This window comes from Sturnira hondurensis, unplaced genomic scaffold (genome assembly GCF_014824575.4).
Source record: "Sturnira hondurensis isolate 20B ecotype Veracruz unplaced genomic scaffold, ASM1482457v3 Scaffold0020237, whole genome shotgun sequence".
Taxonomy (NCBI): domain Eukaryota; kingdom Metazoa; phylum Chordata; class Mammalia; order Chiroptera; family Phyllostomidae; genus Sturnira; species Sturnira hondurensis.
In genome coordinates, this window is record NW_028092868.1 from 917,807 (window position 1) to 935,385 (window position 17,579).

At 50.5% G+C, this 17,579-nt stretch overlaps 1 protein-coding gene across 2 annotated transcripts in view; it reads right to left on the reverse strand.

Annotated features, from left to right (window-relative positions):
* The window catches only part of HKDC1 (hexokinase domain containing 1), a 62,587-nt gene extending 50,243 nt beyond the window's left edge, over positions 1 to 12,344 (reverse strand). For both annotated transcript variants that reach the window (XR_005064047.1, XM_037029344.1), the window contains exons 1-4: positions 11,840 to 12,344; positions 6,518 to 6,680; positions 1,247 to 1,395; positions 1,026 to 1,145 (exon numbers count right to left, since the gene is read on the reverse strand). Coding sequence is in view for 1 of the 2 variants with exons in the window: in XM_037029344.1 (XP_036885239.1) it covers positions 1,026 to 1,145; positions 1,247 to 1,395; positions 6,518 to 6,680; positions 11,840 to 11,902 (495 nt within the window). In the remaining variant the exon portion in view is untranslated. The remainder of the gene's footprint in view (positions 1 to 1,025; positions 1,146 to 1,246; positions 1,396 to 6,517; positions 6,681 to 11,839) is intronic.
* Between the last annotated feature and the right edge of the window lie 5,235 nt (positions 12,345 to 17,579).

Genomic DNA, 17,579 nt, shown 5'->3' on the forward strand with positions numbered 1-17,579 from the left:
TTGTCTGAGGCTTACCTTGCCGCAGCAAGTAAGTATTACCTAGCAAGTTTTACAGATAAGAAAACAAGGGGTTCAAAGAGTTAAGTAACTTCCAGGAAACACAACCTTCCTGAACAATGATTCAAAGCCAGGTCCATGGGAGGTGAAAACCCACTTCCTGTCCACTCTCTGATACCTATAAGTCAGAGGTATCACACACATCCCCCGGCGGTCCATCTTACCAAGGTCATCCGTGGCGTGGCTGTCAGCTGGGTATCGTGACCAGCTGGGTGTCATGATCACGGGCTCCCACCCCGGACAAGCCTGGGAAAGCCTGCCCCTTGACCATAACTCCCTGGTCTCGGAAAGTTTATTCTCCTCTTATACGGACCTTTATTTATTTTCACAGATTTACATAAAATTGGGTTTGACATCCCCCTGTTTACAAATTGAACATCCGAGACACACAGAGATGAATTTCCTGAGCCCTCGTCTGGCTAGTGGCACAGCTGAGACTACATTCCCAGTGTGGCATCTGCTCAACATTGTCCCTCCAGGGACCCCACCACAATCCTCCCCCTAAGGGCTCGTGTAGAGGTGAGGCTCCCCACGCCTTCCCACTCCCGTCCTAGTCAGCTGTCTGTCGTCCCCAGACCAGCAGCATCCCGATCATAAGGGACCCTGCTAGAAACGCAAACCTGAGCCCCCACGGATTAAGACACCCCAGCAGGGCCCAGCAACCCGCATCTAACAAGCCCTCCAGGAGATTCTGATGCCTGCCAGGTCTGAGACCTACTGAGCGAAGGGGTGAGAGCCACGCCGTTCTCCCCCTCCCCATGCTGTGCCCACGTGGAGCGTGCAATCCAGGCAGCCACGTTAGCCAGCTCTCTGCCTCCTGTTTCCAAGTCATTGCTTACAAGAAGAAAAGCAAAGACAGCAAGGAAAGTCCTGCTGACCCCTCCAGTTCCCAGCCTGACTCCCACACATTCTCCAGCCCCAAACTCCAAATCCTGTGCCGCTTCCTCCCTCCCCAACCCCAGGCTTACCTCTTCCAGTTTAGTCTGTCTGCAGGGAAAAGAAAAGGTTAGGCCGAGGGGCAATTTCTTTTGCTTCAGCCCTTTGGTCTTCATGAAATCTGCCAGACAGTCAGCTACGTATTCAAACAGCTGCAGAGGGGAGAGCGCACAGGACACTGGACTGAAGCCCGGCCACTCATACACGTGAGCCAAGGCCTTCCCTCCGCACCACAGAGCCCCTGCCCTGGTACCTCTGAGCCATTCCCTCGGATAATTTCGTTGGGCGTTGGGTAGAACTGACTCTCCAGCTGGACATTTTGTTTCCCCTCTTCAGAGACTTGCACCTTTGAGACTCGAAACTTAGATCCTCCAAGATCCAGGGAAAGAAACTCCCCATTTTCTATTTAAAAACAAATGAAATAAAGTTATCATTTATTGAGGGTCTGCTATATGGCAAGATCTACATGAGAAGTTGGACATGTAAGAAACGTCATCGGTCTCCCAACCACCCCACAGAGCGAGGCACCCTTTTGCACGCTTCCTGAGACTCCAGAGGCGCAGCCTTTGATCTGAGCCCTCCAGGGAAGCGGGAAGGGGTGGAACTGGGGTGGGAGCCAAGTCTCTCACAGCCCCGCCCACTGAGCCGGGCTGCAGGGAATACCTGCATTCCTATGGAGAAGGCAAACGCAAACTTGATAGGAGATGGGCCCGAGGGTGGGGCCTATTCTAGCATTACCAGGCCACAAATGGGAGAGAGAGCTGCTGCTCCAAGCCTGGGGGACGCAGATTCGGGGTGGAAGAAAAGGAGCAGGCAGTGCAGGGAGGAGAAACTGGCCCCATGCCAGCCTCTGTCTCATGGGCGGAGGGAAAACACTCCAGGACAGACGGGGGACGGGGGCTGGAGGCAGGGACCAAATGATGGCCCTTAAGGGGTCAAGTATGCTCAGTATTTGGGGCCAGAGTCACTTCAAAATGAGAAAATGTACCACCACCCAGACAAGCAACGACAGATGCTATTGATAAAAGGGGAAATGACGCACACGTTGAGCCAAGGCAGCCCACCCTAATGACTTCAGCTCAGGACCCAGACAGCATTCCTTCCCGGGACCCCTGCCACAGCCTTCAGCGTCAGCCACGGACATGGGATGAGAACTTAGGTGTGCGAACTCTTGAACCAGCAAGCCTTTCTAAAGAATTGTCTGTGCCCGAAAGTGGCTATGTGTACCGAGCATGAGGCATCATATATACCGAAGGCACAGGGAAGTGAAACACCACGCCCACCAACCCCGGCAACCAAGTGGTCTCGTTCTGTACCATGGGACCCCAGACACTGATGCATGGATCTAAGGGGCCTGCCTGCTGGCAATTCAGATTCCCATCCTGTGAAATAAAACACAGAGGGAGCCCTGGCCCCAGCTCATGTGGCTCAATGGATTGAGTGCCAGTCTGTGAACCAAAGGGTCGCAGGTTCAATTCCCAGTCAGGGCACATGCCTGGGTTGTGGGCCAGGTCCCCAGTAGGGGGCACATGACAGGCAACCACACACTGATGTTTCTTTCTCTCTCTTACTCCCTCCCTTTCCCTCTCCCTAGAAATAAATAAATAAATAAAATCCTTTTTTTAATAAATATTTTTTAAAAACAGAGGGAAATTGCTGGTAGGTGGTAAAAATTGAAATGGAAGCATCCTGAAAACTGGAGGTAACTGGGTAGCTGGAGTGGCCACAGGGATGTAGGCTGAAACCACAGCAGAAAATCCTTGAGTCCCAGTTCCCTGGAGGCCTGAAGGGACCACAGCTTCACCCTCAGAGTCCCACAGGATCCTGTGTGTCTCCATTCCCTGTCATGTGTCCTTATACAACAGGCCTCTGCTCCTGGCGATCAAAGAGCCAGAGGCCAGCCCTGGGGCTGCTCTTCCAGCTTTAGTGTGCAGGTGACTCTCCCAAGAATCCTGTTAACACAGAGACTGTGATTTATCGGATGTGGTGCCTGAGCTTTTGAGATTTGGAGTCTTCAAAATAAGCCCCAGCCCTGGCTGGTGTGGCTCAGTGGATTGAGCCCCAGACTACTAACCAAAGGGTTGCAGGTTTGATTCCCAGTCAGAGCACATGCCTGGGTTGCAAGCCAGGTCGCCAGCAGGGGGCGCATAGGAGGCAACCACACACCAATGTTTCTCTCCTCTCCCTCCTTTCTCCTCTAAGGTCTTTTTAAAAATGTTTATTTATTTATCTTTAGAGGGGAAGAGAGGAGAGAGGGAGAGAAATATCAATGTATGGCTGCCTCTTGTGTGTCCCCTGCTGGGAACTGGCCTGCAACACAGGCATGTGCCCTGACTGGGAATTGAACCGTGATCCTTTATTTCGCAGGCCCGCACTCAATCCACTGAGCTACACCAGCCAGGGCTAAATAAAATTTTTATAAAAACAAGTCCCAGGGGCTGCCCACTGCTGGTCAGTGGGCCACTGTTAGAGTAGCAAAGGTTTAGAGCCCTCATTTACAGACCCAGCCAGCCTGACCTTTGTTTCTGTGGAGACACCTGGAAAGTGAGATTCTCCCCTCCCCAGATCATCCCCCAAAGGAGCCTGACGGGGCCATTTATTATTCAGGAGGGAAGCCAAGAACCTGAGCAACCTGATTAGCCCTCATCATGTACCGAGTGACAGCTGCTTTCACAGACGTTCTCTCCTCACATAGGAATTAGGGGAGATCACAGTCTGTGTACGAATTTACTGAGCACGACTCTGTGCCACGTAGCAGACCAGGCACAAAGATGAAAGTCTGTGGGTTCCATCATCAGAAATACGGACAAGTCAGTCAGCCAGTTCCACACAGGAGGGCAAGTGCTCTGACGGTGGGACGCCAGGGAGCGGCATCCAACCCAGGGCAGGAGTGGACGACCCGGAGGGGGCGACACAGAGCCGAGTGCTGAAGGATGGGAGGGCAGCCAGACAGGAGCCGAGGTCCTGGGAAGAGGAAACTTCATGGAGAAATGAGCTCACATTGGGCCGAGGGGGGCGCGACTGGGCTTTTGAGGAAGGAGGGAGGTGTGACAGAAATGAGGCAGGACTTTGAAAAGCCACCCCACTCCCACGGAGCCTGGGCTTTACCAAGAAGGTGAGGATGAGCCACGGGAAGGTTTTATGTAGAAGAGCACCAAGATCTGGCTGAGACTTTAGGAAAACACCTCTGGCACCAACCAGGATAGACCAAGGGATTTGAATAAAAGAGGTTCTCGTGCCGTGTCCAGCCGGGAAGTGGTGTGTGAGACCTGGTACAGTTTTGGCATGGACTCATTCATTCTCCGGCCACCAGTGCCACTATCACCACGCAGTCACCTCGCTCCCCTCGGAATTCAAGATGCTACATCGTGGGAACCATGTGGCGTAATCTCTTCTGTGACTCTGACCCCAGAGGAAAGACTCATGGACGGTGGTGGGGCGGGGGGGTGAGGACCTGCCCAGAAGGAGTGGGGTCATCAGGGGCTTTACAGTTGTTATTAAAACTATTAGGACCTCCCATCATAAGGAGGTAATGTATAGAATGGGGACTATAGTTAATAGCACTATATTGCACATTTGAAAGTTGCTAAGAGAGTGGATCTTAAAAGTTCTCATCACAGCCCTGGCTGGTGTAGCTCAGTGGATTGAGCGTGGGCCTGTGAACCAGACGACAGTGGTTTGATTCCCAGTCAAGGCACATGCCTGGGTTGCAGGCCAGTTCCCGGCAGGGGCCAGTTCCCAGCAGGGGATGCACGAGAAAGCAACCATACATTGATGTCTCTCTTCCTCTCTCCTTCCCTTCCCCTCTAAAGATAAATAAATAAATATATATTTTTTAAAAGTTCTCATCACAAGAAAAATAAAATGTGTACCTGCGTGGTGACGGATACAAACTGCACTTGCTGAGGTGGTCATATCACAATATACACAAATATCGAATGATTGTGTTACATGCCTGAAACTATATGTTAATTATAACTAAAAATAAATTAAAGAATAATAACTTTTTTTAAATGACCTCCCAAGAGGGTGAGGCTTTCTTGACAATCTACCTACTGCGGGTGATGCTCCTGTGACCGTGCAGACCACGCGACACCCGGGCTTCCTCCCCCTCAGCCACCGTCGGGGCCTGGCCGCCTGCTGCTCCCCAGTCCCTGGTGCAGCCTCTCCCAGAGGCGCACGGTGACTGTGTGTGTGGCCCGTGGAGATTCCGAATCTCCAGGGGGACAGGCCTGGGACACTGCATGTTGAGGGATCTCCCCAGGTGAGTCTCAGCTCACCCAAGCCTGGGGCCCCGTCCCAGTGCAGGCCCCGGGGCTTCCCCCTCAAGGCTCACCCCGTGCCCCAGGAGGCCGAGGGCTCTGCCTGGAGGAAGAGACCACGAAGAGAGGTAGCTGGTGCCAGGCCTTCCAAATCAGGTGACGGGCACCTCCCTCAGGACTGGTAAAGGAGAAGGGACCACTGGTAACGGCACTTTGAAGGCACTTTGAGAGAGGAGTCAGGTGCAGCTCCCTGGCTGAAACACGGGGAGACAACTAGGGTTCAGACAGTTATGCCCCCATCAGGCAGGCTCGGACCAACGGAGCGGAAACTACACCATAGTTACTAGTCATGAAATTACCCTGCCAGCTCACAAGAGTCACTGAGGACTTGGTACATTTTGGAGACTTTAAAACAATCCTGCCACATAACCTCATCTGGCCCCAGCGGCCCTGCAAGTTGGTAGCACGAACTGGCCACAGCCCTTGTACGGATGAGGACAGGCGTGCAGGGGTCCTGGGACCTGCCAAGACCTCTGCACTCGGACCCCGCTGCAACAGGACCCCTGGTAAAAGTTATTTAAGATTTACTGTGTGATGAGGAGACAGCGAAGAAAGCAGGAGGTGTTGCCTGGCCTGAGGAAGCGCAGTTTCTCAAACTTGGACAGTTTCATTTCTAAGCCTTCCCTGAGGCGGCCAGGGCCAGGAAGGCACATCCACCCAGCAGCCTCCAGACCCTCAAAGGCCACTTTCTGATGCTTCCGTGGACACACCTCTGCAGGTGGAGCCGCCACCACACAGGAAGCCAGGACTTTGCCCCGGTGCCTCTCCCACCACACACACCCCATGACTCAGGTGCTTCCTCCCAACTGCTGGCTGACCCGCCAAGGACCACAGTGCCCTCAGCACCCTCACAGCAGTGTCAGGAGCCGGGCAAGACTTCAAAGCGGGACTGTCTCTCTCCAAAGCTCATGTTCCTCCAGGGTGGTGCACTACCCACCCCACACACCTACCTGTTAGCAAGGGAACATGGTCTTCCTCACCCCAGTTCCCAGGGGCCTCTCAAACTGCAGAGTCAAACTGCTTTGACCCAGGCCTTGTTCCAAAGGGGCTCAGAACCTGGCCAATCTAATCAAAGGACCCTGAGACCCCCTCAGACATCAGTCCCTGCTCCTTCAAGAGCCCCAGAGCCTGGAGCCTGGTTGGAGCCCCGGGACCCCAATGCTGGGGAAAGCCCTGGGCAGCCAGCCCCCAGCCCCACTCACCGGAGCCGTCTGGAATGGCCCTGACGAAGGTGGGCAGCATCTTCACTGAGGCCGTGGGGTTGCTGTCCTTCCCCAGGCCCCTCTGCATTTCAGCCTGGAACCGAGTCATGATGTCCAAAAGGGTCTCATCGGAGAGCCGCATGTGGTACAGGAACCTGTCCACCTGGAAACACACCAGGTTGACCAAGCTGCCCGCTGGACATCCCCAATCTGTGATGAAGCTGCATGGGACGACTGTGTGATGCAGATTCCTGGAGGTTCCTTGCCTGACCCCTCATTAAGCTGGGGACAAGGTGGGGGGCTGGGAGAACAGAGTGGAATCGAAGAGGTGGGATTTATTCCTCCAAAGGGCAAGATCTGAGGAAGAAATGATCCCCCCATTTTTCGGATGGGACAGTGGAGAGGCAAAAACTAAGAAAGAGCCGGGTTTCTAAACCCCAGTTCAGACCCCTCACCATCATCCCATCACCTCTCCACCAGGGAAGACTAGCTACAGCTAGAACCTTGAATTCCCAAACACAGGTGCTTTCTTTCATCCAATGATGACAATATACATCCGAACATGTTTCCCTCCGTTTATGGGCTGCTAGGAAGCTCAGAGCCAAAATCAGTTTCCAACTACAATCTCTAAACTCTAATCTTGTACATCTCCACTTTGTTTTTAATTGAGGTTATTCTAATTAGAATGAAGTTTAACTCCTAAAGCCAGCCCCAATTGCTATTGGAAATGAGTAGGTGCCACTCAAGTAACCAGGAAGCTGGGTCACAGGACCCCTTGACATAGGGAAGTTATAAAAATCACTACGGCTCTCCTCAGTCCACTTGAAGGTTATAGTGTCACACCAAGAATGGAAGAACAGCTTCCTCCCCCACACTAATCATTCGGTCGGGGTGGCCTGGATTCCCAGGGCTCACGGGGATGGATTATTGTCCAAGGCAAGAAAAGGGACAGTAGCACTGGTGCCCTGTATTGCCAGCCCTGCTTTGTATTGAGTGACATGTCTATCCATCCAGGTCGCCAAGACTTGACCCCAGCCTGTTTCTGGGTGAACCACCTCCCACACTTCTACCGAAGGCTAAGAACATGCACTGCAGGCTACAAGTGCTCTCAAGTGTGCCCCCCCCACCCCGAAATCCGTGACATCCTTCTGAAGGCAGCCAGGTAGGGCAGCATGATTGCCCCTAATTGAGAGATAAGGGCTCCAAGGTTCAGGCCACTGAGCAGCACTCGGGCAGCCATCGGTAAGTGGCCGCACTGGGACTACAATGCAGTCTCCCAAGTCCTTACCATGTGGCCTGCTTTTGCTTCACAGTTCCATGCTGGACCCACAAGCCCAAGAGACAAATTAAGCCAAAAGTGCAGGGACCACATGACTTTCATTACAGGACAGGTGCCCAACCATCGGCCAGGCCCAGAGGGCAGGCATCCCGGCTCAGTCGGGGCCAACACGGGCGCCCAAGCCAGAGAAAGCCCACGGCTCCAGGAACTCAGGCGCCAGAAAACTGTTAGAGAGCCATTAACAAAACAGGACAATTGGGCTTTCGGCGTGTTTGAGAAGATAGGCTGGAACCAGGTCATGCTTCATTAAGGACTTCCTGTCACCCTGAGTCTGTTTACGACTAATTGGTTGGCACTGCCATGCACACAGAGAAAACCAACGAAAGAGACGTGACCCAAGTAATTGGGGCTTGGGAAGGGTGAGATACGCTACACAAGAATGAAGATTGNGAAATCCGTGACATCCCTCTGAAGGCAGTCAGGTAGGGCAGTGTGATTGCCCCTAATTGAGAGATAAGGGCTCCAAGGTTCAGGCCACTGAGCAGCACTCGGGCAGCCATCGGTAAGTGGCTGCACTGGGACTATAATGCAGTCTCCCAAGTCCTTACCATGTGGCCTGCTTTTGCTTCACCGTTCCATGCAGGACCCACAAGCCCAAGAGACAAATTAAGCCAAAAGTGCAGGGACCACATGACTTTCATTACAGGACAGGTGCCCAACCATCGGCCAGGCCCAGAGGGCAGGCGTCCCGGCTCAGTTGGGGCCAACACGGACGCCCAAGCCAGAGAAAGCCCACGGCTCCAGGAACTCGGGTGCCAGAAAACTGTTAGAGAGCCATTAACAAAACAGGACAATTGGGCTTTCAGTGTGTTTGAGAAGATAGGCTGGAACCAGGTCATGCTTCATTAAGGACTTTCTGTCACCCTGAGTCTGTTTACGACTAATTGGTTGGCACTGCCATGCACACAGAGAAAACCAACGAAAGAGACGTGACCCAAGTAATTGGGGCTTGGGAAGGGTGAGATACGCTACACAAGAATGAAGATTGCTCCCTTCATCGCCCAAGGCCCAGCACACGGAGCCCCTACACCTACTGCTCATTTCCACTCAGCCCTGGAGAACTTCCCTGGGCATCGGCTTAATGTCACCCCTTCTGTGTGTAACGGTTTTGAGCCCATTCGTGTCAATTTGGAGCTGCAGTTAAACAGTCATTCGGGACTTTGGGTTACTGCTCTTGCTATTTCAGTAATTCGAGTTAGGACAGAAAGAACGTCAACTTAGAAACAATTTCTTATTTATTCTTTGTACCTTCCACAGCACCTGGTACAGAGTTAGAAGGGAAGGATGGAACTTACACTGGGGGGAACCCTATAGTACAAACCCAAATGGGCGACTCTTGGGCCCATGGAACTAGGCACACATGTTGTAGGCGCCAAGGCGCCAGGTGCTTGAATTGCAGAAACCAAGCCCACTTTCGGAGCAACTCACAAACCACACCTGGGATGTCTTATATACAAAAGAGGCAGCAGCACGTTTACTGGAGGAAGAACAAACTGTAAAACATCAGTGCGGAGCTTACAGAATGGCAGGTGTGGGGGCTGCAAGGGACTTCCGCACTCACGTAATCCAAAGGTCCCGCCTTGTGAATCAAGCCATAAAAAGGCTCAACTCTGACCTGGTGGGGTCACTTGTGGGAAGCCATCCTTAGGCAATAAGCCCAAAGGTGGCCAACATTAAATACAGACCAATCATTATGGCAGCAATTTTAAACTGTTAAGAAAAAATGTTTCTGAAGTAGCCAGTGCAACAAAAAGGAAAAGTTAAGTTATGGCATACCCAACTTGATGGAACATTAGGATGGAAGATGTTAAAGTAATTGTAAAAAAAAAAAATGGAGAAATGCACATAAGTGGTAAAAATAAGTGAAGGGCACAGGTTCGGAATTGTATGTCCCATGTAACTGCAAACACACAGACCGTGAGAGAAGGCAAATCTGACGGGGCTGTGAGGGGGTGGGATTAAAGGGAACATTTCCACTCCTCGGAATGCTGACTTTCTAGACCGTAAAAAGGACACTGTGAAAACCTCACTAGTCCTTCTCTTATGAGTGAACAACCCACAGGCCAGTGACCAGTTCTAGCCCAATGGTATCCATAGGTCAAACACTATCAATATATTGAACTGAAAGGGAAGTTGTCAGGGCAGTTTCTTTCTTCCCTCCCTCTCTCCCTTCCTTTCTTCTTTCCTTCCCTCCTTTATGTTTTACTTCGTCTTTGTTTTAATACTGGTATAGAGAATTTTTAAAAAGTAGTTCCAGGGCCTGAACAGTAACCCTAGCAGGCGAGCTCGGCTCAGGACCTCGGCAGTTCTAGGGGAGGAAGCAGGGACTGACCCCGGAGGGAGAAAGCGCCTGCGCCTTCCGACCAGGTGCGTTTTCACCACCTGGAGGGAACAGGCACGTTCTCAGACCCTGTGACGCACCCCAGCAGCCCTAAATCAGCCTCCGACCACTCCCGGTACCTGTGCAGCCCCCTGCTCGAGGTGGCTATAAAGCGTTCCTGACTCTCCCTATGCCAGTCACTCTCACCAGCTGTCTTGCCTGCCACAGGGAGAGGAATGGTCAACGGCAGATCTTGACAAAGGCTGGCCCTGCCGCCAGGAAAACCTGGCACAGATCCACGATGGCTGCATTTCCAGTCAAGGGGCCTCCGGAGCCTGCACCTGAGCTGGTGGTGGACAAACACGTCTGCCGGGTGCTAGGACGTAACAAAGGATTAGCCAGCACAGAGGCTCAAGGAAAGGACACTGATCTGCAGAAGCACAGGTGCCGAGGCTCCAAGACTGCCCCCAGGGGCTGGAGAGTCACTGTGCAGGTGCCACCCTTACTACGCAGCTAACACCAGAAAGCGGGCCTTAAGCAGTGTCGTAGAGCACGCTTCCAGTTCCTGGGGAAGCTAGCAAAGGACTTCGCGAATCTAATCAACAAATGAAAATTAAGACAGGTTACATCTGATGGATTTACCTTCAAGATATGCTATAACCTCCAACCCAACTCTCTAATGAACTAGACTTGGTGAGTTTATCCCACCAAACACAAGAGCTATGAGACCAGCTTCCGCTGTCTGAGAGGCCCAGAGGCATCGGGACGCAGGAGCAGGAGGCAGCAACTCCCGTCACCTCCCTCAGCACCACCTTACACACCTGGGTGACCTTGGCCACGCCCACCCGCTGGGAGGGCTGCCTGTGGCAGTCTGAGTGGTTCCGGCTGGACAGGAGAGTGCCCACGGCCCCTGGTGGAGCCTGGGCAACTCTGAACCAGCCACCCTGCAGTGAATCTGGCAGGCAGCTTTCTTGGGTGAAGTGGCCAAATAACGTCCACCTTTTATAGCACACGGCACGTACAGAGAAGGGTTTCAATTACCACACATTAAAACATACGTCCCTCTCAGTGCTGTATTCGTATTTTCAAGCACATGAAAAATCATGTAAATTACAAGTTCTCAAGATTTCTTTCAAAATGACTCTCCTTTCCTTTTACCCTTCCCCTCAAACATTCCCCACATCACACAGTGTACCCGGTTTCCAAAGACTTCTCCTCATCCCCTTCCCATCTGCCATCTGCCAGAAGTTCTGAGTGAAACTGAGGACCCAGGACAGTGTGTAGCATCCAGCCTATGGGAGATTCACTTCCTCTTCCCCCTCTGAGCTTTTTACTGGTCTAGTGCAGCCCTGTATGATTTTTAAAAATTTTTATTTATTGATTTTTAGAGAGAGAAAGGGGGAGAGAGGAGGGAGTCAGAGAGAGGGTAACATTAATTTATTGATCCATTTATTTATGCATTTATTGGTTGCTTCCTGTGTGTGCCCTGACCAGAGATCAAATGCGCAGCCCTGGCATAGTGGGACAACATTCTAACCAATTGAAGTATCTGTCCAGGGCACCGGTATATTTTGTAATAAGCTCTCTTAAATCCTTGTGGAAGTATGTGTTTGTCAGTGAAAAGTGAACCAGACATCGCTCAGCCTCCTGAGTCCTTCCTTACCTTCTTGATCTGATCCTCCTTCAGCTTGGTGAAGTAAAATGCCGTCAAGTGCACCGCAAACATTTTCCCAAGTTTGGGTTCTCCTCAGTCAGTCGGAGATATCTGTGCCGTGTGGATTCCCGTCTCCGGAGTACTGCCCACTTCCAATTCAGGCTGGAGGCCTCTGGGGAACTCAGTGCTACTCGTTAAATACTTCCAGGCTGCTCAGTTCAATGATTAAACTTCGCCCCCTCACTGGTCCCTCCCTCCAGCACACTCGATTATCTAATAGGAGGCTCAGGATGGCAGCTGAGGGCGGGTGAAGGGGAGGCAGGGGATCCAGTGCTGGACTCTCCGAGACTGGTGTCTCAAAATCTCTTTGCTAAGCAACACTCTCAAGCCAGGGCTCCACCAAGCCCACTCAGCCGAGGAAAATCTTCTGAGAAGTTGGGAGTTAAACAATACCGACTTTCAACCAGCTCAGCTGCCCTGCAAATATCCACTCTCGGGCTTTCCCCTTGAGTCCTTCTCTCCTCAACCCAGCAGTGCAGCTAACGGGCTCCCCGCTCCGCTGCCACCGCACTCTCTTACTCAGGACTACACGTTGTCCTGGGTCAGGGGGAGTTCAAGAGCGTGGGAACAAATTCCTCCATTTGTCAAAGATCAGATCTCTCGGCCAATAGTCCATGGTCATGGAAAATAATCAATGAAGGTTTACCTGCTCACAATGGTAAGCCTGAAAATCTTAAATCTGAAGGTAGTGACCCAGAAAAAAGAATAGGCAAGAGAAAGAATGAATTGAAATCACCAGTGTTCCCTGGGAAGCAGCTGCTGGAGAGAACTGAAGTTACAGGTGGGAGACGCCTTATGCCACGGCGCTGTCGTCTGCTGTTCCCACCGGGTGCTCTCACTCACACTCACTGAGAGGAAGACCCAGAAAGGGGCGGCCGTGTGCGCTCAACAGACCTCGTGCTCTTCCCCCATCATCAGTCAGGTAACAAAATCAGTAACAGTAACAACGGGGTTCACAGCAGCTAACTTGGATGGAGCACTTACTAGCCCCATTTTTTAGATGAGAAAACTGAGGCCCAGAAAGGTTAAGTGACTTACTGAGAATCTCAAAGCTGGGCAATGGTACAGCAAGGACTCAGACCCAGGAGTTCAATACCAGGGCTCAGCTCTTAACTAATGTAGAATCTGGCACAAACAACGCCCCTGTTTTCTTACAAAATCATAAGCATGTAATTCTTTCTGTAACATAACAACATCACACTCAAGCACACTGTATGACATTTTAGGTGAAATGTTCAAATAAATCATCACATCCGTGTTATTACCCTACCAACAAGCAGGCCTTACTTCCGCTGGATCCTGTACATAATGTTGCCGCTGTTCTTTCTCTTGAAAATAAATGCTCAATCAATAACCAGGAGGCAGCAGCATTCTGCTGGGTTATTATCAAGAATTCCAACTACTCGGAAAACTAAATACAGACATCACTTCAACAGGGTCTTCCCAGTGGAGGAAGAAAGGTCAGTGAAGGAATTCTTGACCACACTTCCCAAATACTAATAAAATGCTTCCTAAAATTAGCAACAGACCAGAGGTTAATGAAGACCAGCCGGCGCCTCCACTTGCTCCCACACCACAGCTCCTCTTCAAATAGAAGGGAAGAGAAGAAACAGGTTTTCCTGGTCAGCTGGGCAGCCTCGGCTTTGTTTGCTTTTCTACTGCATAATCTCATTAATCAGAATAATCACAACCAATTGTCTGGTAAGAGAACCTTCAACACTGTCCTCGAAATGCCACTGAATCTCCAACCAGTCCACTGGGTGGATGAGCCACTGAAGTCCAGTGTTAAGTCTGTGGTGATGATTAAAATTACTTGATACTTTTCTAGGTTGATATCTGAGAAATAAATATCAGTCAGCGTCTCCCAGACTGAGGAACCCAACCCTTTTCCGTCTGCTTAACCCTCAGACTCTGAACCCTTTTGGCTCCTTTTCCTTGGTGACTACAAGAGCAGACAAAGGTCAACCTTCGTTGGTTGTAACTCTCTGGTTCCCAAATACGTGCAATTATCCGTATTCTGAAACAGGCGCTCTGTGCTGGAGCCTACGCAGGCTGAGCAAAACATACCGATAATGGTACTTGCCTTAATTCCATTTAGACAGTAGCCTCTGCGGAGCAGTGTGGCACCAACTGCCATTGACTGATTCAGCGCAGGGATACAGGTCACTGTGGCCAGCAGACAAAAGGAAACAGAGCTGCAGCCAGAGATCTCCACAATTGCACAGAAAGGCAGCCTTGAGAATCTTCACCAGGCAGAAAACACTGGAGAATTTCCATCTGCTCCATCATTCCGCTTTTTCTCTCTAAGCAGATCAGCATCTGCCTCACATGGGTCTGCGCCCGCCTGCTAAGTCGGGAAGCTCATGACCACCAAGACCGAACACATGTGGAGTCACCTGGCTCAGCCGCCTCACTTTGTGGAACAAAGACAGAAATAACTCCATTATTTTACCATTTCTTGTCTGATGATTTCAGTCCAACCCTTGGAATTTTTCACCCATTTTAAAGCTCTATGGAGCTGTTCAAGGACATCAAGGGGTGAGCATATCTTAGATTTTGCTCAGGAAGTACTTGATGGCCGGCATTGCCCAGTGACATTTCAGCTCAAGCGTATTACCCATCCGCCCCAAATCTTCCATGTAGGAAGGGAAACGCTCTCACCTCTACACACACCTGTGTCCACCCAGCTCTCCCTTCGGCAAGGCCTAAAGAGGACACAATCCTTGCTTTCCTTTAGGTAGTGAGCATGGGGAGAGGACTAGACGTCCAATACCATTTACCTATTTAGTAAGCACTTGTATAGTGTCCACTAGGTGTTCTACAATATTAATTCCCACTATCACTCTCTCCATCTTACAGGTGGAGAGACTAAGGCACAGAGCCCGACTGGAACCTGGTGGAATCGGTATTCCTACGTGGGTGGTGTAGCTCCAGAGTCCATGTGCAATCACCGTGCTACACTGACTCTCACTGACCTGGAAGCAAAGCACAGGGGAAACATCAGCCTAAGCTGGGACACCCAGCCCAAAGGTGGTGCACAGTGGCTAGTGCACGGGCCCTGGACTCCCACTTTGGCTCTGCCCTCACCGAGGAAGACGGCTCCAAGTTCATATCTGCAAAGGGTTCATAGCTACCTCAGTGGTCACTGAGAATGAGTGATAAATGAGGTCACATAAAGGAAGCTGTGTGGTCCACCATGGGCATGCTAAAGGCATCTCTTTAAGCCTTCACCTGGCTGGGGACCCCTTATTAAAACTGCTATTTCAACTCATTCCAGGATGTGAGGGTGATTTGGCTGCGACATCAGTCACCCCATTGATCGCCAGGGTTGATTAGGCTGACCTGGCTGGCTAGGTGGGTGTCCCCTTTCTCCCTCACCGATCCATGTGCGTCCCTCCCAAAGCTGCGCGCTCTGTCGAAGAAGATGGCCTTCCCAACTAGAGGAGAGGGCCGGTCTTCGGTCAAGGGTATGTGAGTCGCTGCGCTCCCCTGATAGAACCTCCAAACAAGCTCTCAACTCATTCCATTCGGTCCCTTCAGGTAAGAAAATGCATGCAGCCCTTTCAGTGTGTTCAGTAAAACATAACCATAAACCATTAGAAGCTACCGGTTCCACTTACTGGAATTATACAAACAATTAAGACTTTCATAAATATTCTCTTCCTGTACTAAAGAAAATAGAGCTTCGATTCTGTCCCATATTCTTTGTAATAACAAGTCCAAAGTTAAGTGGTCCATAATATGAATTGGCCTGGCCTGCTGGTATTCCACTTGCTACAAAAGGCTGAGGAAGACAGCGTCAGAACACACACTTCCCTCAAAGAAGTCAGGGTAGAAACACCCAAACCCTGCCAGGAGTGACGGTTCCCAGGGTGTCGCCACTGGGAGAACACAAAGGGAGCAGGAATGCTGACCTCAGCAAGTTTCAAAAGAATACTGCTGATCATTTTTTATAGGTCCACTTCCAAGCATTACTCATGTGGAAATCAACTGTACATAATTATTTTCCTTATCTTGACTGTATTGCACATTAAGAGCTGTACTGGCAAAACACAGATCAAGGAGAGGCAAGCCATACAAGGAAATGTGGCTTTTAAAAATTTCGAGAGTGATTATAATAACAGTTGTACAAAACAGCAAACTTCTAAAAGCAAGTGAGACTTCTGATTAAAAGAGGCATACACCCACCAAGACAAAGAAAAAGTAAACAGTGATGGATTTGAGATCTTAACATAATTTTGGAAGACAGAAAACAGAGAAGTAATGGCTAAGCAGAGGAAACACTGAAACCCAAGTGCCTGCAGAGAGTGATTCCGCTGACATGAGCAATGATGTCTGTAACTCTAGAAGGCTCAGGAATTGGAGGCCCAGATGCCTCCAAAAAATGGAAGGCAACACAGAGTTGAAAACAGGAGATTGGTTAAAAAGTCTAAATAAAAGAGCAGTCAGGCCCCAGGTGTGTGCCCCTCCACCTAGAGCAATGAGTGACCACCAACATCCCCCACCCCCCACCCCCACACAGGAAAGAGACTGTGTTTATTCTCTGGAGAAACTGAACTCATCAGCCTCTGGACTTGGGACTACTAGGCACCATGGGAAGTGGGAGCAAGCACAAGACTATAAATAGAGCCAGAAAGTGAAAACCTCAAGCTGAACACTGTGTCCCCAAACCAATCTTCTCCGTCTGGCTCCTACCAGCACACACCTATCTGTACACATCCCTTTCCTCCCTCCCTTGCTCGGCAGAGCTGGGGATCCATTTCCCTCTGGTGAAACTAAATGGCCTCAGACGAAAATTTAAACACCAGATATGAAAAAAGGCAAAATTACAGAAACTGTGAACAGATCGGTGGTTGCCAGGAGTTTGGGGAAGGGGCGAAGGCTGAGTATGTGAAGCACAGGGGAGTGTAGGGCAGGGAAACCATTCTGTGTGACGCTGTAACCATGAATACAGGGCACAGCACATTTGTCAAAACCCACAGAACTTTACAGCACGGACGATGAACTTTAAAGTATGTGAATTTAAAACATACTACTTAGGGGATCAGGGGTGTAATACAGACTGACAAAAGAACCTAACTGTGCTGTTAAGTGTATGAAATGGCCTCGCTGAAGAGGATGGGAAGAGGCTGACCTGACCTCGGACGTGAGCGGAGTCAGCCAGACTGAAGGCAAAAGGAACCACACGGAGCACTGCACCCTGGCTGGTAAAGCTGTTTTCCCCAGGAGATGGCACTATACGTGTATGCCGGAACTGAATGATTCAGCGACCGAGGGTGGATGGTGGCAGGTAGGTTTTTCCCTGTTTGAGTGGGAAGTTACATACAAGCAAGGGGAAAGGCTAGAATGCCCTACATTGCTGGATTAGAGTTGAGAACATCAGTACAAACTCGTGTTTAGCTTAGTATAGAGATGTGTGTGTGTGTGTGTGTGTGTGTGTATTATAAATATTTGCAGATATGTATATATACATAGATTAATACATTCACATACATATATTTCCTTGCTGTCAGCTGAGAAACCTTAGAGGCAAGGACACCCAGTAGCAGTAAGCACACCTAGTGCCCAGACCTTGATTTCTAACTTGACTCTTTAAAAAGAGGGGGGAGGGGTGCTGTTGGAGAAACGGTGGATTCTAGAGCTGAGACAGGGCACATATACAAGATGACTTTGAAGTATCTTGTAGTAC